The sequence below is a fragment of the Pteropus vampyrus genome, unplaced genomic scaffold (assembly GCF_000151845.1).
Source record: "Pteropus vampyrus isolate Shadow unplaced genomic scaffold, Pvam_2.0 Scaffold66, whole genome shotgun sequence".
In the NCBI taxonomy this organism is placed as follows: Eukaryota; Metazoa; Chordata; class Mammalia; order Chiroptera; family Pteropodidae; genus Pteropus; species Pteropus vampyrus.
Genome location: NW_011888847.1, coordinates 2,408,615 through 2,436,084, shown reverse-complemented (window position 1 = coordinate 2,436,084; position 27,470 = coordinate 2,408,615). Strand labels below are relative to the sequence as shown.

The 27,470-nt window shown below is 34.5% G+C and overlaps 2 protein-coding genes and 1 long non-coding RNA gene across 6 annotated transcripts in view; 1 reads left to right on the top strand and 2 right to left on the bottom strand.

Annotated features, from left to right (window-relative positions):
- LOC111740600 overlaps window positions 1-10,544 on the bottom strand; it is a 14,019-nt gene extending 3,475 nt beyond the window's left edge. Inside the window, exon 1 of the long non-coding RNA XR_002780674.1 lies at window positions 7,325-10,544. This is a non-coding gene — a long non-coding RNA (uncharacterized LOC111740600). The remainder of the gene's footprint in view (window positions 1-7,324) is intronic.
- RHOQ (ras homolog family member Q) overlaps window positions 1-13,823 on the top strand; it is a 37,803-nt gene extending 23,980 nt beyond the window's left edge. The window contains exons 3-5 of one of the 2 annotated variants that reach the window (XM_023531285.1): window positions 6,678-6,842; window positions 7,141-7,236; window positions 10,563-13,823. In XM_023531285.1, the coding sequence (XP_023387053.1) occupies window positions 6,678-6,842; window positions 7,141-7,236; window positions 10,563-10,595 (294 nt within the window). In that variant the 3' untranslated portion in view covers window positions 10,596-13,823. Of the gene's footprint in view, window positions 1-6,677; window positions 6,843-7,140; window positions 7,237-10,558 lie in introns of both variants that reach the window. The other variant, XM_011361329.2, reaches the window with a different exon arrangement.
- The window catches only part of PIGF (phosphatidylinositol glycan anchor biosynthesis class F), a 28,576-nt gene continuing 12,009 nt past the window's right edge, over window positions 10,904-27,470 (bottom strand). For 2 of the 3 annotated variants that reach the window (XM_023531287.1, XM_023531286.1), the window contains 2 exons: window positions 22,362-22,470; window positions 10,912-11,229 (listed from right to left, as the gene is read on the bottom strand). In XM_023531287.1, coding sequence (XP_023387055.1) covers window positions 11,116-11,229; window positions 22,362-22,470 — 223 coding nt within the window. In that variant the 3' untranslated portion in view covers window positions 10,912-11,115. Of the gene's footprint in view, window positions 11,230-22,361; window positions 22,471-27,470 lie in introns of all 3 variants that reach the window. The other variant, XM_011361332.2, reaches the window with a different exon arrangement.

Genomic DNA, 27,470 nt, shown 5'->3' with positions numbered 1-27,470 from the left:
AGAAGGAGAATGTCCATGAATACAACAGCTACAAATGTTGACTAACGATGTTGTGGTTTATTGGTGATTCAAATACTAAGAGCAATATTGCCAGTGACGTGCAATTTCCTACAATGGTAAGCAACTCCTGAAATGTTTTGAACAAAATAAAGTACAGTCTACCTTCCTCCTTCAGTTTGTACTGAAATTACCTTCCTAGAAAATTCATTAAACCGTGAAAAGAATACGCTGTGCTTTTATGTACACCAGAGTTAGGTCCTAGATTTGAGTAATTATAAAAGGGTTTTTCGTGTTCGTCAAAGCCTGGCAGTATACTCAACAATCATGTACACAAGTCAGGTAGCACCCAGCTCTCACCCTGAATGCCAGTGGGATTCCGCCATTCACGTTGACTACCAAAAACACCTTCCACATTTCCAGAATATCCCCCATATATGGAGAACAATGCCCTAGTTGAGAGGCACTCGCCTCCTCCTGTGTTACTCTGTGAACTCCACGAGGGCAAGGGCCCTGTCTGTCTCTCACTAGAGCAGAGCGTACACATGCTCAGCACCGAGCTGGCAGATACTTGTTGGGATAAACAAATGAATGAATATTCCATCAACATGAAATTTGTGCCAACAAAGTTAGAAAAGGAGTATATACCACATGGAAGCGTAACCTGACATTTACGTTCTTTCTGTATGCTTTAGGCCAGCTGCCCTCTCTGTTCTAGTGAAAGAGATTTGTCATTATAGCTCCAGACAATGCAGAATTTCAGCTTTAAATCCTTTACAATGAGGGAATTCACTTCATTGTGCACAAAAGAAACTACACTGGCTCTGAAGTTGTGGTTTGTCTTTTTTTGGAAAGTCGGGCTTGTCTGTTGAAGAGCTCAAAACACTTGACCAGCTCTCTCATTTATCTTAACATGTGTATGCTATATTTATTCTCCCTTCACAGATGGGGAACTGCAACTTGCCTGAGGGCCATATTTAGCTAAGTCTTGATCCTCTGCCTTGTGGGGTCAGCTTAGATAAAACAGAATCCTAAAGCTTGAATTTTACCCAGTCATTTAAATCTCCTCCCACATTAAATCTGTTACTAGGGCTGCCTACTAGGGTAAAAAGTGTTACTTTGAGCATCTTTAACCACGTAATGTGGCGATATAGTTCAGTCCTGTTCTTTTAGAGAAGAGCTAGTGCTGGTTCATAATGACACGGCCTGGGCCATAATGACGAGGGCTGGGCCAGGTATCTAGCGGATTGTCTTTCTGCTACAGCACGTTTAAACTTTCTCTTCTCTTTCTCCAGCCAACCCAAACAGGGTTTATGATCAGTCAGGCAGTCAAAAAGAAGACAGTGATGGAAAAGAAGCCAAATATCTGGTTCACTAGCTCCTAAATAATTGGAATATTTATTGGAATAAGTCAATATTTATAATTGACTTATTATAAGTAAAAACATATGAAGGTGACAGTTGCTGAATGTTAGAAGCTAAACCTTCAATTTCAAGAATTCTTTTACTAAGAGCTAATCAGGTCACTGATATGTGTGTGTGTGTGTGTGTGTAATGAATATCATTTTACAACCGAGCTGAAGATTTATTTTTCAAGAAAGGGGGGGGGGCAAATATTTGAAAAGTTTTTGAAAAATGCTCGCTTCTTAGGGAATTAAAGAACTTTAAAAAAATTCTTTCTCCTCCTCAAATTTTCTTTAGTTCAGTAATAATAGAAGGTGGCAGGCAAATTCAATAAACTCATCACTGATGTATTTGGAGCCAAACTTATAAGAATGCTCACAGTACGGACCCAGCTTCCTTGAAAAACAGAATTATTGTTAAGGGAGTGAAAAGCGATATGTGCATTTCAGAAAGTTAAATACAAAATGAATTCAAAAGTGACAAAAAGAACAACACAAAGGAAAATGAGGTTTCATAGACTACTATTACTAAGAATTATTGTAGGAATGTTTATAATTTATAAGTTAGATTTATGACAGAACACTTTCTATCTTCAGAAGCTAACTTCAGTCCATGTGGCCTCTTGGCTTCAGTACAGCACCCTTTGGGGGTTGCAGTGTCTCAAGAACCATGCCCGATAACCTATTTTGGGCTTCTCACGAGACACAGATGTTTCAGATGGAAATTACTACCATGTACTTTGGAAGCGACAGAGAGTTGCTTCTTCATATACCATAAGCCACCAGTTGTCTAGGACATTCTTAACTGTCTTACATTTTATGTATTTCTTAAAGTAGAAGCTGTTTTAGACTTTAGACGTCTGGGGCTTGTCTGTTAAAGAATTATTCACTTGGTCCCATCTTTCTAGGTTGTTACAGAGGAAAGCTCTTGATTAATGACAATTTCTTAAATCACAGTAACATCCTGGATTATTTGGGAATATAATAACATTTATAACACTTTATAGCCTTCAAAGCATTTGTCACTGACACACTCCCATTTTACAGAGAAACTAAGCCTCTCAGAAATAAGAGAATTGACCAAGGCCACATTGCTAGTGGGTCTTATATGGGCCAATACTCTCCATTCTGTAAGGCCCGATTCAAATGCCTCCTCCTTTAAGAAGTCTTTCCTTAGCGTCCTCTAATTACCACTCTGGGTATTTGCCACATTCTGACTTGTACATTTGTCTCCCTTACTGGGAACTCCCTAAAAGCAGAGACTGTTATAAATGTTTGTGTCTCTCCTCACCTATCAAACTCTTTGTCCTCTGTGTTAACCTTATGCCTGTTCTCACACTAGCAGTGCAGCTTCTTTTCTTCTAGACTGTGGCTTTGAGGTCTGCAAAGCTCTAGTGAGGTGCATTGTGGGTAGTATTGCTCACTTGAGCTCATTGCCTCATTTTTAACATAGATATCTTATGACAGAACTTTGCAAGTGTTTGTAAGGTGTTACACAAATCAGATATGATCTGAATCTTGTCCTTCATTTCTCTGATGATTGATTGCACTTAGCACCATTCTGGACGTTTAATAGATGCTTATTAAGTGTAAACTGATCAGGTAAATATATAAAAGTGTAAACTGATCAGGTAAATATATAAATGCTTCATTCTTGGATGAAGCATTTATATATTTACCTGATCAGTTTACACTTTTCTTTCTCCCATTGTTGTATATAACTATCTTTTTATATGTATGTATCTTGAATTCCTAGTTAAACTGTAAGCTCCCGAGGGAACAATTATTTCTCGTATTTATGTATATATCCTTAGAACACCTTCCATGCAGTATGATCTCAATATATCTTTGCTAATTGATTTTAAGTGACCAGTGTGTGATAGCATACCAGTTAACAAAGCAGAGCAAGGCATATACTTTCCAGTGTGAGTAGTTTTGCTTAAAAGTCATGTTTTGGATATGTATTTTAAATAAACATACACATACTAAAAAATATGTATTTTAAAGAGAATTCACTAAAGTAGGAGGGAGCCTCAGGTCCACATGAAGCATTGACAAAGGTCATGCAGAAGTAGGGATGCTCATGAGCACTGCTGGATGAGCCATATTTCAAAAGGGGTCTCGCACCTGATGGTCATTTGCTATAGTTCTCTTATACCCAAAGGTCTTTTGTTTCCTCTCAGAACACGTTTTTTCAGCCTCATTGTCTACAGATCCTTGTCAGGTTGTAAGTGTGTGATAGTTTTTAAGATTGTCCTCATCACAGATCAAAGACTTGTCAAAAATGGAGAGCCTAATCACTAAGCTACCAGAAGACACTTTAAAAAAAATTGATACATCTGGTTCTTAGCCAGTTGATCGGAAACTAAAGATTTTACTTAGCGGTCCAATAATCATCCTGTTGACTGAACTCACCATTGTTTTTCATGGTTTTGATATAAGACGGTTGTCTTTAATATACTTTCTCTACTCCTGAGAACGTTCCAGTTACCATGTTGCAATATTTAAATACCTACTTTTTTTTTAATTAGGACTAAAATACACTTGATTTGATAATTAGGACACTAGAGCGTTGACTCTGAGAAGTTCTGACTTTGATAAGTGGCTATTCAAAACTAAGGGCAGTCGCTCCACATTTAACTTTTGTTTTGTTGTAAAATTTAAACTAGCTAGAGATGAAGTATTCTGCATGCTTCAATTTACTTATCCCCAAATCCAGAATTTCACATGAAGTTCACTCAAGATACTGTACAATAGCTATAAACAATTTTATATGATTCAGGGTACAATATGCATACGGGATAAATTATTTTTTTAATTTGCTGTCTATTATTAGACTTCTAATTACTCAGCTGGATGGAAGCAGAAAGGTGTCATTCTTATAATAACTGCCAATTACTTAGCTAGTGATTACAGGCAGGAGTCCATCTTAGATAGTTCAGACTTAAGAGGTAACATTTCTTTTTAAGGAGTTCTAAACATGCTTTGTTGTTGTTTTTTTAAATAGCCCAAATCCTTCACATTTTAATTATTTCAACAAAATCTGTAATTTAACAAATATCTAGAAATGATTAATTTATTTCTTTTGTGCCCACATGTCTCTTATTGAGGAAAGTCAGTATTTACTATAGTTATGAAAGCAATCCATACAACAGACTTATGTTCTGTAGGATATTTGGATGAATATTATTAAGTATTTCTAAAGAACTTTGCATTCACTTACTTTTTAATGCCCTTCTAGAAAAGGAGTGCACATTCTTTTTCCCTGATGAGGTAAACTTGCTTGAAAAGTAAAATTTTCATTAAAAAATCTAATTTGGTTTTCCCAGAAATATATAAATCTTATTATTATTATTATTTTTTGGTTACATTTAAATAGTCTCAAGGCTCTTGGGTCCTCAAATGACTAATTAGTACTGTAATAATATTCTTTTTCATTAATCTGAAAATTATACTGTCCTCAAGAGAACTCAGTTTGGTTTGTGTGTTTCGATGCCAGTGTAGAAATTTTTATTTTTCACTAAAGAAATTTCTTCTCTGTGGTTGGAAAGAGATGCAAAACAGGACTCGTGTGGGACTGCCGGGACCTTGCATGGATTTACGGAAGAATAGGAGACTCGGTTTCCTGTGGGATGAAGAATCTATGTGAAAGCATTGGATGGGTCCTTTTATGTGCCTGGCAGCATGCTGAGTGCCTTAGTTGCATTATTTCATTTACTTCTCATACACCTGTGAGATAGTATCTCCATTTCTAATTCTCTGAAAATTGGAGATCTAAATATGGATGAGATTTTTTTAACAAGAGCAGCACCCCGTTCCCTGACCATGCCAGTTCTCTTGGAATGTAGTTGCTGGGTAGATGCTAAGATTAATTGCCATCTCTTTTCTCCCATTAATGATATGCAGTTTGAAATAAGCAGCAGAGTACAGGAAGTATATTTAATACACCCATTCAAACTGATTTTTAAAAACATGTTCTATTTTTGATAAGAGTCCTCTGATAGTAACTGGATGGTGCAGTTACAATGTATTTCATACCCACTCTACTTGCTTTCTTCATTAATAATTTCTTAACACCAGAGCACTGCTTTATTCATAACCAGTTAGAGGCTTCCACTTTTAAAAATAAAGGGTGAAAAAGGTTGTGGATGGCATTTCCCCTCCTGGCCTGTGATAGCTAACACCTGAGAAATCTGTCAATGACTGTAGCTCCAGACTGTGAATGTGCCCTTCGAAATCATAGAAAAACAGAAAGGTTAACTTAAAGTCAAGACTCTGAGATGTTAATAGCTTTCATTGGAACATTACACCCAGAAAAATATTAGAAGATGACATGAAAGAAAATTGTTCCATGAGGGAGATACTGCTGCTGAAATTGCAAGTAGAAGATGTTTTTAGCATTTTAGTTTCCACGTTCACTGCAGTTCTGGTGGTGAAGTGGGTCATTTAAGAGGGGTGGTGGCCTAGGCCAAAAATAAAGTTTCCTTGAAACCAAATGACAGACTGGCCCTGACAAAAATGGAATCCTGACTCTGTTTACTCACCGGAACATAAATAAATAGAATTTTGTGTCACGGAAAATAGTCTAAGCAAAACAAGATCTTCGCTGCCTTTTGTGATAGAGAGATGCTAAACAACCATCAATAGTACAGCCCTCCAAGGAATATGAAGCAGCGGTTTAAAATTACATGGTAGTCTAACGTATTCTGGTCTGGAAAGATCTCAAAGACATACTTGAAGAGTGTAGAACAACATGGATTGCATGATCTCTTCTTATTGGCTATGTATCCTTAACACAAGTTATTTAACTTCTGTGCCTCAGTTCACTCAAACGGAAAACATGAATAATGGTACTTATCATATAATTGTTCTGAGGATTAAATAAGTAATACATGGGAGAGCATGTACATCAGTACCCGACACAGTAAACATTCAGTACCTATTAGTTATTATAAATGATAACACTTAGACAACATCTAGCTATAATCAGCTCTTTGTGCAAACTTTTCAGTTAATGTTTACAGTGACAGCTTTAGTTATCACAATATATCTCCTCCAGGTTTCATTTTAGTTAATGATCTTGTCATATTTTTACCCCACTGGTGTTCAGAAGGAAAATTAACGAAAACAAATGGGATTATCATGTTTTATGGAGAGTGCTATATATTCCACAAATACACCTGACTTTGCTTCTTTGATCATGTAATCTGATGTATACATTATCAGTACACTAAAGAAATGGAAACAGAAATAATGAGGTTTCTCTTTCTTCCTCAGGAAGACTATGATCGTCTGAGGCCTTTATCTTATCCAATGACTGATGTCTTCCTTATATGCTTCTCCGTGGTAAATCCAGCCTCATTTCAAAATGTGAAAGAGGAGTGGGTACCAGAACTTAAGGAATATGCACCAAATGTACCCTTTTTATTAATAGGAACTCAGGTATGTCTGCTTTGATTTTATCCATTTAAGAATAATCTCTCTGGCCTATCTTGTGGTATTGCTCTCAGACAAGTGGTCCTGAGGTTTAGCAAATGATACATGTCTTTAATCTTAGTTGCAAGTTTTAATAAATTCTGTCGGGTTTTTGGAAAAAGTGCCAAAATTATATTAGTTGGTTTTAAAAATTAAGTTCTTGTGTTTAATCTTTTATTATGTGGGCATTAAATGGGACTACATGCTTTGATTTATCTTTAAAGACTTGTAATATTATGGGACATTATTGACCTTTCTTAATTAGATTGATCTCCGAGATGACCCCAAAACTTTAGCAAGACTGAATGATATGAAAGAAAAACCTATATGTGTGGAACAAGGACAGAAACTAGCAAAAGAGGTAATGGAACCTTTACAGAATTTAAAAATAAATGAAATGCGAAAGCAGCTAAGGTAATAATAGATGCTAACATTCATTGTGCACTTACCATATGCCAGGCACTGTGCTGAGTGCTTTCCATGTATTATCTCACTTAATCCTTGCACCAACTCTGAGATAGTTCTGACTAGTTCCCTGTTTGACAGAAAATGGAGGCTTGGTGATGTCAGATAACTTCTCAGGTAACTTGTCAGGTCATGCAGGTAATGAATGGCAGAGCTGGGTTTCAGTTAAGGCCTGACTCCAGAGTCCAGGCTCTTATACCACCAATAATATTTCCCTAAAAAGGTCACATATAGAAAGAGGCATCAGAAAAGTCCTGATCATTAAGTTCTTCTTAATCACTTAAATATTTGTACCATGCTAAATCAGGCTCTGTGTTCAGTTAACACTCATGGAGTAGGTAGTGGAGTGGCATAGGGTGACAGTTTAAATCTGCAGTTAAAAACAAAAAATATTGGCTAGGTTTGAAAAGAAATGAGTCGAATTTTCTTCCAATCTTTTTATGAAAGATAGGAAATAGTAGCATTATAAAAAATACATAACTGATGTGCATAATACCTTTTAACTTATATTCTTCCCTTGCCCCAAAGCTAGGCTTACTTTTTTCTCTACTGGGCCCTAGCATTATTAGATTCTATTTTTTAGATGTTGTGATTTTAATAGGGCTTTGGTGGAAACAGAACCTAATAAGATCTTTTAAATTGTACTATCAGGAGGTAGAAGAAAGTGAGAAAATTTTTTGGAGGACAGATTTTCCTAAAGCAAAAGATAAATAGCTTCATTAACAAATCACTTTAGAAAGTCTGCATATTCAATTTCATAATCTTGGGGAAAGGAGGAATTTCTAAATGTCATAAAGGGAAAAGTCATAAATGAAAATATTAATGATTTAACTACATAAAAATTTAATACGTCAAATACTAGAAATAAAATTAAAAGTCATATAACAAACTTGACACATATGGCAGAAAAATGGGTTAATATCCTTAGTATACAGGAACACCTTGCAAATGAAATAATCAGAAAAAGACATATATACCCCAACAGAAAAATGGGCTAGGAACATCAATGGAAAATTCACCAAAAAATTGCAGATTGCCATTGAGGATAGGAAATATGTTCAAACTTAATAGTCAAATGTAAGTTCCATTACCACTGATAAAACTGGCAAAAAAACAAGAAATTAATTACGATAGCTACTCTTCTCGGGGTAGAAGCAAGTGGGCACTCTATGGTACTGTGTTGGTTGTTGAGTAAAAGCAGTCTTGACGATATGCACAAGCCTTTAAGTCATGCACACTTTTGATTAAGCAATTCCATTTGTAGGAGTTTATCCTAAAAATTATTAGGGATGTGCTTAAAAAGATGGCTACAAAGTTGCTGCATTGTTTATAATGGCAAAAAAACTCCCCCAAAACCCTGCATCTATGAAAAATTTATACTAATATATCCATTGAGATGTTTATATTTATTATATAAGAAAAAAAGTTGTTGCAAAAACAATACACTCCTGTTTTTAGGCCTTGTGGCAGCATCTGGCACAGTCGTTGGTTCCTTCCTGAAATACTTCCACTTGGCTTCCTTGAATTCCTTCCTTGGTTTTTCTCCCCTCTCATTGGCCTCTCCTTTCTCACCACATCACCCTGTCTCTGAATGTTGGAGGGCTCAGGGATCGGCACTCAGCTTTTTGCACATCTTTTCTTCTATTTCCACACCCATTCTCTAGGCCTGGATGAGCTTCTGCCAGTCTTGTGGTTTGAACAAGCTACTACTGAAGATTCTCAAATTTCTGTCTCCAGCCTAGACTTCTTCTCTAAACTCTGGACTCGGTTATCCAGTTGTTCACTCGACAAGTCCATCTAGGTGGCTAAGCATCTCACAATTAACATGTCTAAAACAATTACTGATTTCACCCTCCCGGCCTGTCCTCCCAGTAACTGAGGTCAAAAACCTTGAAGTCACACTTGACCTTGCTCTTTCTCTCATACCATATAGCCAACCCTGTTGTAAAACATACTGCTCTATCTTCACGGTATATCCAGATTCCAAACGCTACTCACCATCCCCTCCTTTAACAATCAGGTTCAGGCCCCTCCACCTCGGGCCTGTTATACCAGGATAGTTTCTAACCCATGCTAAACTGTGCTCAGCATAACAGACCGAGTGAGTCTTTTAAAATAAAAGCTCCATCAGGTCACTGCTCTGCCCAGAATCATCCAGCAGCTCCCAGCTCACTCAGAGTAAAGGCCAGCGTCCTCACCATGGCTCCTGCTACCTTTCCGCCTCACTCACTGTGCTTCAGGGTCACAGCCTCCTTGCTGTTCTCGTCTTCTACCTCAGAGCTTTGTGCTTTCGCTGCTCCCTCTGCCTGGAATGTTCTTCCCTGTGGATCATTATTCATTTTTTCATTCCTTTTGGATCTCTGCTCAAATGTCACTTTCTCAATGAGACCTTGCCCGATCTTGTCTTCACTCTTTACCTATCTTGCTTCTCCTTTTTTCTCCAAACCACATTATTACCTTCTGATATTCTACCTCTATAGTTCATGGTCTTCTCCCTCTAAAGTGTAAGTGTGATTGGTAGACTTAACTTTTGTTCCTTGCTGTATTCTCTCATTTGGCAAATGAGTGCTCAGTAGAAGCCAAAGTCCTTAGCGTGGCCTCGAGGGTCCCTCACTAAACTCATCTCTTGCCATCCCTGCCCCATTCTCTCTCCTACCACTCTGGCTCCTTTACCATTTCCTAAATGCTCCAAACAAGCTCCTGCACCTGTGGGTCTGTCTGCCTTGAAATTCTTCCTCTAGGTAACCCTCACTGCTCAAACTTCACCTCGTTGAGCTTTCCCTGACCACCACCACCACCACCACCACCACCACCACTCTCCTATGCACTCTCCATCTCCCTCACTTTGCTTTTTCTCCAGAGCATGTGCCACCATCTGCTCTATAGTCCTTCATCTGTCCCTCCCCTAGAACTTAAGCAAATGTAAGCATCACACAGCAGGGACTTTGCTCGAGTGTTCAGTTCATTGACGTTATCCCCAGCACCTGAAACAGTGCCTGGCATATAGTAGGTACCCAGTATTTGATGAATGAATTTGACAGAAGTCTGGAAGGCTATGTATACTAGTTTTTTAATAGTTAGCTATCTCTGGGTATTATGATGATTTAATTCTTTTTGCATAGTTGTACTTTATAATTTTCTTGTAATGGTGTCTTTGTGTCAAAACAATTGTGTAAAAAAGGTTTTATATATTTGTGATTTTTTTTTCTTCCTCCCAGATAGGAGCGTGCTGCTATGTGGAATGTTCAGCTTTAACCCAGAAGGGATTGAAGACTGTTTTTGATGAGGCTATCATAGCCATTTTAACTCCAAAGAAACACACAGTAAAAAAAAGAATAGGATCAAGATGTATAAACTGTTGTTTGATTACGTGAGACATCTTCAGTGGCCAAGGAAACTGTCCATTTCGCTCTAAGAAAGCATATGAAATGCTACAGCTATACCCAGACCTCTTATACTGAAGCAGTTTAAAACTTGAAAGAAAAAAACAACCCTGTCCTCAGAACTATAAGGTTCATTAAGAATGTTTCTTAAAGGTCCAAGAAGCAGCAAACAGCATCTGAAGCCACAATCCATTATAAATACTTTATTTCAACTAGAAGGTACAATCTCTCAGGGGTTTCATAGTTTAAAAAGCTACAATCGCATCATGTTGTAACTATAAAAAAAAAAAAAAAAGTGCTGTAAATGGAACTGCTTGGCTTAGACCCCATACACATTTCTGCACAGTCTTTACGGAATCTGCACAAAGAAATATCTTCTCCCTTTGTTCCAATTAATTGTTCTTATATGTAAGTTGCTTTCTATTCCAGTATATCCAGAGTGGTGAAATAACAAGGCCAGCCACGTAGCCAAAGGTTGCTCCAAGCGTACAGGAGATGGGCCATACCTGAGGAGAGAATGTATGAGGTCAAAAAAGAACAAATGTTTTATTACTTGAGCACAAGTGTAACCTAAATATTTCTATATTAAAGCTTAATGTGCTTTCTTAAAGAATGCCAAAAGTGTAATAAGGTCATAACTGCATTTATCATGAACACTAAAAATGTACACGTTTTAGTTAATGTGCATTCAACTGTAACAAGGCTTCTGACTGTAGATTTAGTTTGATGCTCCCCAAACTGCATGAGAGACATGCTAAAATTACAAATTAAAATTTTGGGTCAGACTTTGCTATAATCTTGGACTCAATTTAGCTCTCTGAACTAGTTGGTAATTTTGTTTCTGAATTTCCACCTTGGCTTGTATATCAGATGAAATGAGAAGTGTGTATGCTGACCAAACCACAAGAAACTTTAAATTGTGTTAAAGAGAAAGACCTAGAATTCAAGCATGTTACATGGAATTTACAACAAAGCAACCGCTTCCACTATAAAACTGATGTCACCTTTCAGATAGATATTGAAACCACAGCAGAAGTTACAGAACTACAACTTAAGTCCAACACCTAGAGTGTAAAGCAAACAAAATACTGGCTTCCAGATAACCATTTTTTCCCAGCCATGTTACATTTCACATTACATCAAGTCAGAAGTAAATAATAATTTATTTCATCCATAAGCAGTACATGTTGGTCCCTACGTGAAAGGCCCTGCTTTAAAAATTTTTTACATGTTCATCTGTGAAGCTTATTTGGTATACTAGAGCCATTTCTAATCTTTCTCTGGGGGAAGAGGCCACAGAACTGTGTTCGAGGTGAACCACTTTCATTACTAGTTCTGTTACCTAATTAAGCTTCCTTGTTTGGTCTGCTGGATCTGCCTTATTCCAAACACCCCATGCAATAGACAATAGTGTTAGACAAAGTTTCAGTGTGAACAAATTAATGCAGTTCAGAGAAGCATAATCTAACCCATAGATTTTTTTCCCAGCCTTTCCTACATTAAGACTTGCTGTTGCCTAAATATGACTTCAGCTTTTGGTGAGCTCCTACTAATTTCCATGGCTTAGGCTTATAGCTATATCTATTGCACAGGTTGGGTAACAGAACACTAAACTTTTATACTTGAAAATGACAGCCTTAAATGCTCATATCAGTCACGAATCTAGGATGTGTACTGTCTTGTATGTGAGCTTTGTAGAGATTTTTAAAAATATAAGCTTCGCCTTCCCCATGAAGAATGGAGAGTCTACTGGATAACAAGTCAGGAGCTTTTTTTCTCTGAACTGAACAGTGAGATGTCCTCTTCTCCCAAAAAGGGGCGAGTCACATTAAATACCACGGCCTTATGTATGCTCAAAGGGAATCTTATGTAACTTTCTCATTTAATTTTGGTCTAATACTTTTAGACAGAATTGAAAGGAATTGTGTAAATCAGTTAGTACATTAGCTATAAATTGCCCAACACTTGGTATAAAGGAATTAAGAAATTAAAGTATTATACATTTCCAACTTGCCTTTGGGGATTTGATGGGAATTCCCCCCACCCCCACCCCCAAATTCACATCTCTGAAACTTATACTTGGATTACTAGCCCAATGGAAGTTAAAATCTAGAATTTGTTCTGCCCTAAGAGAAATGGACTAAAAATCTGAAAACACAGCTCTGCTGTCCTGTTTCATGACTGGGCCTCAGTTTCCTCATCTATACGTATGGGAGGTAGAAGAGATGATCCCTAAATCTCCCATTTATGAACTCCTATGATTCTCTTCTTATTCACAATAACCGTGTTTAGACATTACCTTTTCAGCTTCACATTCTCAAGGTGATAAAAATCCTGTATATAGATGATCAGAACTCTACGCAAAGATGATTTGATTGTGTCTTCTGAACCTGAGGTGCCTTAGGTACTCTACTGACCTTGGTGGGGTTTGGAGTTTCCCATTGCTAAGAGCCTTTTCATTGCTTTGATTCTTTAGTTTTTCTTTTTGCAAAATCCTTCCTGCCGCTTTAACTAAAAACCAAAGATTTCTATTCATAAGCAGATTGTAGAAAATTGCCTTATTTTTCAGAAGCATGTCTTCATTAAAGGCTTAGATTTCCTAAGAAATTCGGACTAGTAACTGGAACAACTAGTTCAAAATAGTGAAAATCTGAGAAAAATATACTTCAAAAATATCTTACTGATATGAATTTTACTAGTGAATGCAATATACTGCTTCAAATAAGGCCATGTATGAATGAACTTAAATTTACAGTTAATATTTTTTTGCATATAAGCAGTTCTTAAGTTCTTAAAAGTAATTTTACCGGCTCCCTGAAATCTTATTTAACACTTTGCTAACTTACACCCTTATTCTATCTCTAAAGGTATATTTTAGGTTAGTCCATTTTGAATGATTATATTTCCAATAAGAGCCTGAATAGTTTTTATTGTGAATTCTTACTTTAGACATTGCTTCCATTTGATTTTTAATTATTAATTTTAAGTAACAAATTAAATACTGGTTTGTTGGTTGTTTTTTAAGTGATTGTTACTTTAACAGTGTCCCATCTTAACACATGGGGTTACAAATAAAATAATATGCATAGTTTACTATCTATGTAAAGTATTGAACTTTTTACCTTAATAGTTTTTATTTAACACCCTATGTAAACATTTGGGATAATACTCTCCTGTTTCTCATGCTGTGAATCTACTCACAACTGGTCAAGTGTGAGCATCTGTACTTTGTTAAAAAGCACACTGTCAAAGTCTAAGGAGAACAATCTCTCGTGAATCCTAGCCAAATTTTAACTTGGGTTACTAAATTCTATTTTAATCACTTCATAATTTCAGTATGGCTCTTTGTTTCTAAATACTCACATATATTCACACACATATTCCTTAAACAGCTGCTATATTTCACGTCCAGTGGAATGCCAAACATGGAATAAATATTGGTTAAAAACTTCTATCTAATGAAGGGTTAAGGCTTGCTATTATCTCAAGATATTCACGCCATCAGCAAATTAAAATGTTGGACTGGCTCTGCAGATGGTTTCTTAGTGATGGATCAGGCTTTTCCTGCTCAACTTTCCTAAAATAAGTAGTAGTCCTTACTTGTAACATAGAGAATTTCTTTATACAAAGGCCAACTTTCCAGATTTTTGTAGACCAAAGAGGGAATGGCAAAACGATCAGCTGAAGGAAATTGGAGGAGGTTGCTCACTGATGACCTTTCCCCAAGCAATTTCTTACTAACCTTATCATTGCTTTAAAAAATTTTAAACTACACTATGGCAACAATTCATATTGACTCGTCAAACCTAGCTTTATTGTGTATTTTCATAATTAGATCTTGAAGTTTGCATTTAAAACTATATAGTCTCACATTCAGAAATGTTTTTATTTAACATTCTTCATGCTTAAATAGGATTTTTAAAAACTCACATGGTATCATCAATTGAACAGACAATTCAACTGCATCACTATAAACATTTCTCCAAATTACTGTAATCTGATTTGGTTATTTAGGATTATCTCGTTTAAGGAAGATAGAAAACTCAAAGACATTCATGTCAAGGAAGTGATTCACAAGTGTCATCGAAATGACTGTCTTCTTTTTTCTAAGTTTTTTAAAGATTAAAAAAATTTTTTAAATCATACAAGGAAAAAACCTGTTAACAAAAAATAATACAAGTAGGTAAAATTGTTAAAATTACTGTTAAAACATTTTTGAAAAAATGAACAGCTACATCATGAAGAAAGTACTTGCTTAGCATAGTACTATTAACCTTCCTCTAAATCAAATGACTCCTTATGTTTTTTATCACTTAAAACAAGTCAGTGTTCTCTTAAAATAACATTAACAAAGGCCCAATATCATAGGTTCTGGGTACATGGTAACCAGAAATAAATTATTGTATCTCTCAGAAATAAAACAATTTCATTAATTAGTTAAAAAAAATTGCTAGTAAATAAAATAGATACAACTGTGTTTTCTCTTAAACAAATGGATGTTATTTCTGGTTGAAAGACATTTAAAAATTTTACAAGCTTATTTCTACTTGAAGACCATACTGCTCTTTTCTGATCAGACATTACTATAGAACTCTGCTTACATTTTAGGAAAGGAAAATGTACTAATATATCTATGTAATGTTTATTTTTCAAAACGTTCTAAATAGTACAGAATAATGATTAAGAACACTGATTTTCATATTAGACTGGATTTGAGTCTCAGCTCTGCCATTTGTTCAAAATGTGGCCCTCAACAAGTCACCTAACCTTTCTGTGCCTTGGTTTCTTATCTACAAAATGAGGATCATCATAAAACTCACCTCCTAGAATTGCTAAAATGGTTAAAATGCAATAATGATTAAATAAGATAAAAGCAGTACTTACATCCATATTTATAACAGTATCTGGCACATAGTACAGGTAACTACTACATGAGATATACTTGATGATAATCTTTTAGTTCATATTCCTAATAGGCACATATGAAATAAGTTATTACAATGTAGAACACCATCATTCCCCAAATACACTATCTCTAAAGCTGCTCCTGTTAAAAAAAATTCTGCCCAAATTTTAAGTACTTTAGTCTTAAAAAATATCTAACAGAATTTATGTTTTCTTCTTGTCAAACACAATCCATATATATATATATTTCAGGGGTTCACAGACCTCTGAAGCCCACCTATGGACTTCTGGGTAAGAAGCCCATCACTCTTAAGTATTTTTATTAACTGTTCTAGTTGGCCAAAGAAATATTGTGACCCTTTAAATTTTGGTTTCAGAATTTTAAGGATCATTTTCAATGATGTAGATGGCATTTGTTTGTTTTGATTTGAAGGTAAACAGTTTAAATACACTTTACTTAATTATAATATGCACAATATTATGTAGGTTCCTTTAAAGTACAAATAGATTTTTTAATGTTGTAATGTCATTAAAATGACATTCACAAGTTTTCGATACTCCATATAACAGCTAGTTTGGTATGTCACTATGGCAGTTTACAAGCTGCTGCAGATTTCCTAAAATGATGATTAGGTATTTGAAATTAGATAATTATGATCCCTTTTGAAATTAGTTAAAAATAGTCAACAAAAATTTTTTAATTATATTAAGACATTAGGCTACTTTAAAAAATACTACACATTTTACTTGTAAACCGATAGAAATTGGTTCTAAACTAACCCCTGGTAGACATTTGTGTCATTTTTAAGCGTCTCATATGAATGACTCCATCCACAACTATTTATTGAGTTTCTACAAAATAAGCAGTTAAGTTACAAGCTAAGATTATTTAATTCTGGATATATTTGAATAACAAATTCTTAAAAATATGTGTTACAATATACTTATAAATTTTGGAGGTATATGCCATCACAGATATCAAGGGAGAACTGACCTATCTACAGAACACCCCAAAACACTCAGAACAACCCAACAACCATTAGGATTACTAGCTCTTTCAGATAAAAAAGATAAAACCCAGGCAGCCAGTTCTAAATTTCTCACAAGCTACTTTTTAATGTATTTGTTTATTGTGCTTATCAAAAATTTGTATTTGTACAACAGACAGAATTCATCTTTCAAAGCCTGATGACATTTCTACTTTTTTTAAATGACCATTTTCCCCTGAATTTGGATTTAAGTGATGTGTTTTCCCAGATGTTCTTAAAGCAAATGCTATTGTCTGATGTAGGAATGAATACATGTACGGATTATCTACTATCTGGGCACATTTCTCTAATTGTAAATCTGCACTGATATGTGTATACTCTACCACTCTTCTATGCCTAAGAGTATAGACTTGGGAAGAGCTATTTATGGTGAGGTGTGTAGTCTCTGGTCTGGAACTTCTTGTCAGAGTGACACTAAATGATCCTTGCCAAGATCACATACATGAGTTAACCTATTCAGCACTATTCTCTCTCACACTGAAAGTCCTACTAGCAGAACACTATTAACAGGATTACAATGAACCCACCTTTTAAATCCAAAACCATTTTCTGTCAGTTAAGTATAATAGGTTTTTTTTTCATGTTTGGAACATATAAATCACATTCATTTAAATTTATTTTGGTCTGTCTAAAACTGTATAATACCTTTGGTAACAGAAACATCAATTAACCTAAAAACAGGCAACCCTTCAATAATTAAATCCATAATCTTAGTTTTATCCATCACTCTAGCATTATTTGTAGTAATTCATTTAGTTATAATCCTTATGATCTCTAGCTTCAATTTATGAAAGCATTATCTGTGGCATTTGTGGCTTTAGAAAATGAATATATTTCCCAAATATTAAAATTTTAACCTAATAAAACCAGAGAAAACAAAAAAGATTTTTAAATCTAACAATGCTTCATTTATCTGATATCTGGTGGGAATCAGGACAAATAGTTTTAAAGAATTTCAAATTGTTTTAAAAATCGATTTTGGTTTTAAAGAAAGAATTATGCTCAGAAGAGATTAGATTATCTGGTTCAATTCCATTTTGGAGATAGTAGCATTGAAGTTCAAAGTTTAAAGGCATTTGTGGGTTTTCTAGGCACAAAAGCTTTGCGTATTAGCTTCAAATGCTCTCCTGCAAATGTATTAAGTTTTATGGTCTAAAATACATATATCACCAGAGTGGTGCTGGCATTTAAATGAAATTCTTATGTAGGGAAAGAAATGCAATGTAATACCAACTAAAGCTTTTCCAAAGAGATTTAAACTATGGCTGTTTTTTAAAAAGAAAAGCTTCAGAGTCTCCATTAATGAGGAAAATTGTGGTGTTCCGAGGGGCTGGTCTGGATCCTACAGGAAGTCTTCCTCTTATCAGCCAAGTCATGTTGAGCGAGTTGTGTACTCCTCTCCCCACACTTTGACTTTCCTATGTGTAAAATGGGAATGAAACCTACCTTGCACTACGGTTGTCAGGATTAAGTTACTTGTGTGACAGTGCCAAGCCCCATGCCTTGTACATAATGAAGAGATAGCTAAATGTTACATTTTCTTCCTATTGCCATCTGAAATGTCAGGATGAAAAATTATGTGAAATCCAAATACCCTAAAAACCTAAATACCAAAAAAAACCAAAAAGATGAATTAACAATCTACCAACTGAAGGACTGCTGGGAAGAATGAAGAAAACAATAAAATAAACTAAGACAACACATTCTCTAACATTTTGGGAACTCAAATAATGGAATACGTATTTTTTTTGTAGTGCTAAAAACAGTCATTAAACTACTCTTTTTATAGGTCACGAATGCCTGTAATGTTAATTAAGTAGTAACTATCTGTCAGGTTCTGAACTAAGTACTTTAGGATTATATTTTTTAATCCTCATTAGCATGTGGCAGAGTCAGGATCTGAACCCAGTAATCTGATGCCTGAGTTTTTAATCTTGGTATTATCTGTCTACCTATTAATGAAACATGTGAGTTTAAAACTTCATGGCAAATTTCTTTTGCTCAGAATAAAGAACATTTCTTAATTTCTCATTAGTTTTTTTTTAATATGAAATGAAATACCAGCCCATTTTTGATAAAGGAAAAAATTAAGACTTTTCCAGATGAAATGCTCGTATCTACAAAATATTTAGAGCATATTAAATCTGAATCAATCTAAATCAAAATTTGAATCAAAATTGTTATCAAATAAATTCCAGTTGTGTTGTAGTTAAGTATCTGTTGTACTTACATATGCTTTGTACACAGTTAAGAACTTAAAACTTACTGATTAGCTATTAGTTACAGCAGATAAAGCATCAAATTATAATGTACAAAGGTTTTCTTCAGTTGAAATATTTATTCTGTTAGTAACTTTAAGATTTCTCTGGGAGTGAAGAAGGCTGTTTGGGTCATGGGCAATTCAGATGTTTATTTTCTTGCTAAAAAAGGCAAATAATTAAGGAAGGGAAGAGAAGCAAGATGATTTTCAAATATTTTTTTAAGAAAACAAAAGATGACCAACAATGTAGCAGTAGCCACTATACCACGTTCTCTTTAATCAAATCTTGCTGCCTCCTACAAAGGGAAGGCTTCCTTTAACTCTAAAGATGCCTAGTACCTCTCATCACCATCATTAAAATTAAATTCATATTAGTAAGTAAAAAATTTTTTTCATTGAGATTACATATTTCCAATAGGCCTTTTTCCAGTCCATTAGCAATAAATAATTTTAAAAATATAAATATGCTAGAAATTGCTCAATACAGAACTCGCATCATGATAATCTTATGCTTTCCCTCTGGAATGCTATACAAAGTCAGATATGAGTTCAAAGTAGAGAAAACTGAACTAAGACATGTAAAAGTTTTTGTGGGGTTGTGTATATCTCTAAAGAAGGTATAATTGCTTAACCAGATACTCTTGTTTTTCTTACTGGAATACAAATAATATCTGATCGCAATCCAGAAATTTGCTTTACCACAAATGTATCAAATTTATATTGGGCTATAAGGAACAGAGAACTAAAATCTTTTTAATATGTCATATTTTAGATGACATAGTATATACAGTAGTGTCTTCTTATGAAGACATTCAAGAAAAATTTCCATTTTGAGGTAATGCCATATTTTATCTGGTTTATTGTTTCTCTGGCAGATTCTGTCAGCAACATGGGTCACACTGAGTACTTATTCTGTGTAGTTAGACTTAAGAACAAAACAAAACAAAAATTCTTGTTTGCTTAAAATAAAAAATGAAAGAAAAAAATGAAACCTCATCATTTCTCTAGTCGATAATTTCTAAAAGGGAGAGGGGCAGGTGATTATTATGTGAACAAAAGATGATATTAAATTCTACCATTCCACCAACACTATGTATCATAATTTTAAAAGATTATAGTGATAAGTGGATCATTAACTTGGAATATTCTAAAAACAACCCAACAGTAAAGATAATTAAACAACCGGTGGTATTCCAGTCAAATTAAACATTTTTAAGGAAAATCAACACTTGTTACATATTTAAATTAGCTAGCTAGGAAATCTTTTTAAAAAGTCACTAATTCAAATGGAAGCTTTATATTAATTTAAAAAGTCTGATTCCTTCCAGCTCACAATTAATAATAATGAAAACTGTAAGGATCCAGCTCACCTCTTATTGTAAACAAGCACTGAAGATGAAAAATGAGGCAGTAGCTAAAAGCCTGAACAATCCAAAATGAGTAACTGGATTATAAATAATTAACATATATATTTTCCAGCAAACATAAACCCAGATTTTACAAAGGTATATTTCCCCATAATTCAGTTTCTACTTCTGCATAGCCTTGTAAACAGAAGATTGAAACGAGTGTCAGATAGCAAACTTTTACATTTTAAAATATTCCATCTATATGCAAACTGACATGTTAATTACACATTACCTTACCAACTCATTAAAGCTGATGGTCCATGGTATTTTATATATTGATAGTTTGTATTTAGATTTAATTGCATGTGTCGAAAGAAATGAACCTACTACAGATTAAAACACAGTTCCCTATGTATACTTTTCAATGATTTTGATTGCCCCCCAACTTAGAAATCACTGACACTGTTGAATGAAATTAAGTTCTATCATATAGTAACTTGAATACAAATGAATCCCCATCTCCCAATAATCACTGAGGTGGCCAAGAAAATATTAAAGTAAACCTTTATTAGTACTAAAACCTTGGGAAGGGTTATAAGTGATACCACACATTCCAAACCTCCAGGATTTTTTATAACATGTAAGAGATGAAAAACCAATAAATGGAATGGCAAACTCTCCAGACTTATTTAATGTAAAAAAACTTGTCCGTCTGGAGAAGACACAACATCTAATAGAAAGCACAGAGAACAGACTTAAAAGTAGGCAGTTAAGTGCAAGACATACAATCTAGATCCCTCAAGGGCCTTTGGAAAGTGAGATATATATCAAAGATTTAACCTTGCCATTCATTACCTAGAAATTTACGCTAAAGAGAAAACTGGGCGAATGTATAAAAATGTATGTTTAAGTATAACAACCATAATTAATAATAATGAAAACTGTAAACATTACATATATGTAAATAATAATGAAAACTGTAAATATTACATATATGTAAATTTTCACTGACATGGAATGAGCTCCATAATATATTGTTGAAAAAAAAGGTTAAAAATAACATATATATTATAAATAGTTATAGACATGGAGAGAGAGTTGTAAAAATTATCAAAATACAAATGGGAGTTGCTGCTGGATGGTAGGATATTTGATAATTTTTACTTTCTTTTTTATAATTATTAATACTGCTTAAGCTTTCTTAATAAATGTATAGTCTTTGTAATCAGAAAAAAATTCTGTTAATGTTAGAAAAAGAAAGTATATTTATTTTTAATACCACAATTCCATTTGGGGGAAATTATCTTAAGAAAATAATTAGAAAAAATTTGTGAAGATACAGATGCAAAGATGTTTATGATAGCACTGTTTATAATGGTAAAATGTTGGCAATAACCTAAATGATCAATAGTGAATTTATTAAATTTTGGAATAACTATATAATGGTATAATACTAAGCCATTAAAAATTAAGACAGATATATGCATTACTAGCTCAGTGACCTTGGAAATATTAGTTATCTTTTTGGTAACAGTTTCCTCAACTGTGAAATGAAAAAGAACACTTATCTCATAGTGCTTTACCTAGCTTATTAGCTATATCCTATTGTGATGTTTATGAGCTTGCATTGATATATCACATGACCTCTTTTAAAAACCTATTTTGCTATATGTTTTTAAAAAATATGTTAAGATCAACCATCTGGTCATGAATCAACTTAACAAAAATACGAATCTAAAACCACAAAGGCAATGAACATCAAAGTTAAAAATAAAGAATTCCTGCAACTTCTAGCTGATTTTTTAAAAACTGTACATATCTACAAACTAAGCTTGTTTATTTATCTATACATGTAGTAAAAATAATGCTGGATATAGAACCAGGCTGATGTGGATACCTGTGGCACTGGGACAGGCCCCAATAAGAAATCACCTAGATCACAGTGACAGAGGGAACTGGCATTCCCACTTAATTAACAACAAAACTATATGTATACGTCAGTTTCGCCTTATAGCTTCATTAGTTTTATTATTGTACAAACATTGATTTAGTAGCTTTAAGTATATGAAACCAACCTGCCATGGTCTTTCCCAATCGAGAGGAATAGGAAAGGCTCCAAGCCATGTTCCTATGAAACTAGAAATTGTAGTGATTTGTAGACTATTCTCCCAAATAGATGTAAGTCTGTAAAATATAAATGTGTAAATCATTAGTGGTACCTATCTTAGCTGCTGGAGAATCAAAAAGAAGCACAAATTAATACTACACATATATGTTCTGTTCTTTTAAGATAAGCATCTCAAATTGACATAATTACTTACCGTAAACTACTAATAATTAATTGGTAAGAAGACATAAATATTTTTCAGTTGGAAGGGTAATATATGCCCACAATAAAAAGCCAAACAATATGGAAGAGCATTTGCAGTGGAATCTGTCTTCCTCCTGCCCTTATCACTGCTGGTTCCTTTCCCTAAAAGCAATTGCTATTACCACTTATTACATATCTTTCCAGAAATATTTTATACATATACAAATACACATTTTGGTTTAGAATGACATGCATATTTGCACATATGCACACACATATGTATATATCTTTCAAAACAAAACTCAAAGCATCATGTTATAAACCCAATTTTGCTGTTGTTTTCCCTTAAGTTATAATAGTATTCCATTGTCTGGAGGGAGCATCATTTATTCAACTGGTCCTTCTTATGGTACATTTAAACAAATCAACTCTTTATTCGGTGGAGGATTAGAGAAATGAAAACAAAATATTTCAAAAGATTCAGTGATTTTTACCTACCATTCTTATTTATTAAGTGCACATCTTAGAGTGTAAAAGTTGAAAGACATAATTCTGCCATTCTCTCTTAGTAGGTTTTGGTTTCAGTCTGCCTCCTCAGAGTGTGACCAATTAGCCGTGTGGAACATGAGTCTGAAAGTAGACTAAAACCCCACCACAATGCAGTAAGTGGGGTCCAAATACTCAATTGTTTTAAGATACAGGGTTATTATGAAGTTTATGAAATGCAGTTTCTTTCAGCTAGTATGGAAAAAGGGGAGAAAATTTGTTTTGATAACTTCTTTCATTAGAAATAAGCCAATTATTACTGAATTAAAGAAGTACCAAGTGACAAGTCAGTTCATAAACCAACCCCTCTATCATTTATCTCATTACTCCCTATCCCTCACCTACACAAGCTAAGAGCTTTAAGCTTATTTCTATTGAAAATTGGGGCTGGAAGAAGGTTGGAGTCAATCATCATATATGTAAATCTGTGTTATTCGATGGGCTTTATTGTTTTTTTTTTTTTTTATTTCATGTAACACCTATAAATCCAAGACAACCTCTTCAACTAGCACTCAACAGGGCAGAGATTTGTTCTAAGCTTGGAAAAAGTTGGTGAATTGAATGTAAAGAGAGAACTACTGTTCAGACAATTTAAAGGACTTTCTAGAGTAATTTTTGACTATATATGGCTGACAAATATTGACTAGCTTTCAGTCAACATGTAACTCCTCTATGTTGCAATACATAATGTAATGTGCCTAGAGACACGAAGTCTGGTAGAGGTTGAGAGCAGTTTACTTTCAGCTGGGAAGAGTTTATTCTTTCCATTTTATGTTAGGGGAAGAAGCTTAGCTGGATTTGGAAGAATGAGTCTTGAAGAACTAGAGAAAGAGCTGCACTGCGGGTAAAAAGGACATAAGTAAAACTGGTTGACACTGAGTGGAAGAATGAGAAATAAGACTGGAAATGTAGGTTAGAGTTAGGATTTTTCAAAATACAGCTTTATTGAGTAAACACTTGCCCCAGAAAATCCTTTTCCAGCCATACAATTCATTCATTTAAGTTGCACAACCCGATGTTTTTTAGTATATTTACAGAATTGTGTAACCATCACCTCAAAATGAAACTCTTTACCCATAAGTCACTCCCCATTTCCCCTTCCCCTTAGCCCTAGACAACCACTAATGTACTTTGTCTCTATAAATTTGCCTAATCTGAACATTTCATATAAATGGAATCATGTAATATGTGGTCTTTTGTGACTGGTTTCTTTCACTGAGCACGTTTTCAAGGTTTATCCATTCTGTAGCATATAGAAATATGTCTTTTTAAATTGTCAAATACTGTTGTAGGGATATACATTTTATTTTTTCCATGCATCAGCAGATGGACATTTGAGTTGTTTTGACTCTCTGGCTATTATGCATGATGCTACCATAAACATTCATGTACAAGTTTTGTGTGGACACGTTCTCATTTTTCTTGGGGACCTATTAAGGAGTAGAATTGCTGGGTCATATGGTATCATGTTTAGCCTTTTGAGGAACTACCAGATTGTTTTCCAAAGCAGCTGAGCCATTTTATATTCCCACCAGCGGTGTATGAGGGTTCCAATTTTTGCACATCCTCACCAACATCCTCATAACTATCATTTATCATAGTTATCTTAGTGGGCGTGAAGTGTTATCTCATTGTGGTAGATTTAGGGTGGATTTTAGAAAAACCTTAAAAGTCAAACTAAAGGAGCCACTGAAGGTTTTAAATCCAGGCAGCAATAGGACCAGAGCTGTGTTTCAATAAGATTTATGTACATGCCTTATCCAACCTCTAAGCTCCAAGTTCCTTGGGCTAAGGGGCAAGATCTATGTCTTCACATTTTTTATTGTTACAGCATACTCGTGGCCGTCTTATAATTATTAAAAAGGCAAACATCTACGAGGCTGTCCTCTATTTTGTTTTTTGATGAGTCCAAGAGTGTTTATGATCTCACATATAATAAATGTACAAAATAACATCTAGTTTAAAAAATAGAAAAACTCTGAAATTCCAAGATTTGACTCTAAATGGTTCTTTTAAAGGTATCAGTGATCTTTTTTGCTTATATCTCATTCGCAGAATGGACAAAGATAGTTTGACTGTGTTTTTTCAAATGGAGGATAGAAATACACAGAACAAAGCAGCAATAACTCTAACCTGTTTGATTTCAATGTGTTTTCTAAAATAAAAACACCAGAATTGGAAAAGAAAAAAGAAAAGCCTGTCTTTTTAAAATTAAAATTTTACATTTGTCAAAATAATATATATAAAAACCTTTAAAGTCAAAGATTACAATTAGACTAATAATAAAAATCCCTCCCTGCAGCAGACACTTTCAGATCTTCAGTTTCTTCTATGTATCTCAGTTTGAAAGAACATATATTACATATGGATTTTTCAAGATTTAGTTACTTTCTGCTTTCTACAATGAAAGATTTAGCACTCTTTATCCACAAACCTTCCATCCCCACATACACATTTCTGGCTCATCATCCCCTCTGTGATAACATTTCCTCCTCTCAGCTGAATCCCTAGCACAGTATTATAATCATGAAAATATTCATCACAGCTGAACCACACAGTAAACCATAATTATATTTCCTTTCCTATAGTAAATATAATTTTTAATTTTCCTTGGATGTTAAGAACTGCCTCGATTTCCCCTTCATCTGCTTACGTATTTGTGACTAAACCATCCTCAAATATTCCACAGAAACTAAATATCGCCTCTAAATGCTTGCTTGTGCTTTCTTTTGTGAAGACCTCACTTGCTTCAAAGTGGACTGGTTGTGCTCTAAGTCTGAGGCACAGCTGATGTCTGTCACCTGAGTTCCCTCTATCATCTTCTTGTGAATGAATTCCCTTTGCCTCTCAAAGCTTTTCGGTCTTTTGTTTCCTAGAATCCAAGACTTCCTCCTCCTATTACTTTTCCTTAACCCATTTTTTGTTTGCTCCAAGAATACTCACTAGCAGGACATGTGGCTAAATATACCCCAAGATAACTTGAGGATTACAGTCCTAACCTCACCCCTAAAGTTTGCCATGAAATATCTCACTTTTATTATTATTTTCGCATTGCTCTAGTATATTGATAGTCTTTGGAAACAATGACATCATTCTATTTTTAGCATTCTGGTTTTTGTAGTATTTCCATTTACAAAATATAGTAATTCTCAATCACTGAAAATGTCAAATCCTAGGAAGAGTAGCATTCCTACGCGTGATGTTAAATTAACACTGACAGTGAGCTGCACTTTTTTTTCTAAAAGGGAAAGGGTTAAAGCATCTCTTTCAATAGATTCCTGAGAAAGGGTATATGGAAAATAAATTTTAGAGATATTTTAAGTCTGAAAATGACTTGACTATAATTATTGGAAATCATGTCTCAGAATTCTGAAGGCATTGACCATTGCTTTGATTCCTGCCTGAGACGTACAGACCATTCTGGCTTCTAATTCTCAGTAGGGTAAGGTGCTTCCACTAACCCATCCCCTCTCTGGGATCCTTAATTCCTGGTTACCTAAAATTTCACAATTAGGTGTCTTGGAGTGGGTGTCTTTTCATCCATTATGCTAAAAATACATGGGCCTTTAGTCTAGAATCACAGGTCTTTTGGTTCTTGACATTTTCTTGCTTTTTCTGCCCAGATCCCCTAAGAATTCTGTTTTTCTTACTCTTTTGCTAGGAATACTATCGTTTTGAATTAATCCTGAGTTTCTTAACTTTTAATTCATTTCCTGTCTCTGCCTTTTTGTTTCACTAAGGGATCTCTTTAACTTTGTCTCTACTTCTATTGCATTTTTTTCTATCGTATTTTTAATTCTCAAGAGCTTTCTTGTTCTCTCAATTCTCTTTTTGATTGCCTCCTGTTCATGTTTTATAGATGTAAAAAATGTACTTTTTTAAAGTTATTTTCTGGTCTTTATATAACCTTTGTTTCCACTGAATATTTTTTGTTTTCATTAGATTTCATTTTAGAGCTTCTCCTCAAGGTCTAGTGATTCTTCATTCCTCACTCTGCTTCAAACACTATACATGAAATGTCCAGAAACAGAAAGTATTTTAGTGGTTGCCTGAGCTAGAGGGAGTGAAGAAGTAGTTGGGAGAGAAGGGTAGGAATGGAAGATGACTGCTAAAAGCAGATTCTGGGGTGATGAAATATCCTAGAATTGGATTGTGGTGATGGTACAAAACAGTCTATACTAAAAATCACTGAACTACCCTTTAAATGGGTGAGTTTTATGGTATGGTTATATCACAACAGTTATTTTTAAAGAAAAAACAAAAAACAAAAATGTAAAACACTAAATAGTTGAATGGATGTTCCTGTGCAGGAGTAGCACAATTCAAC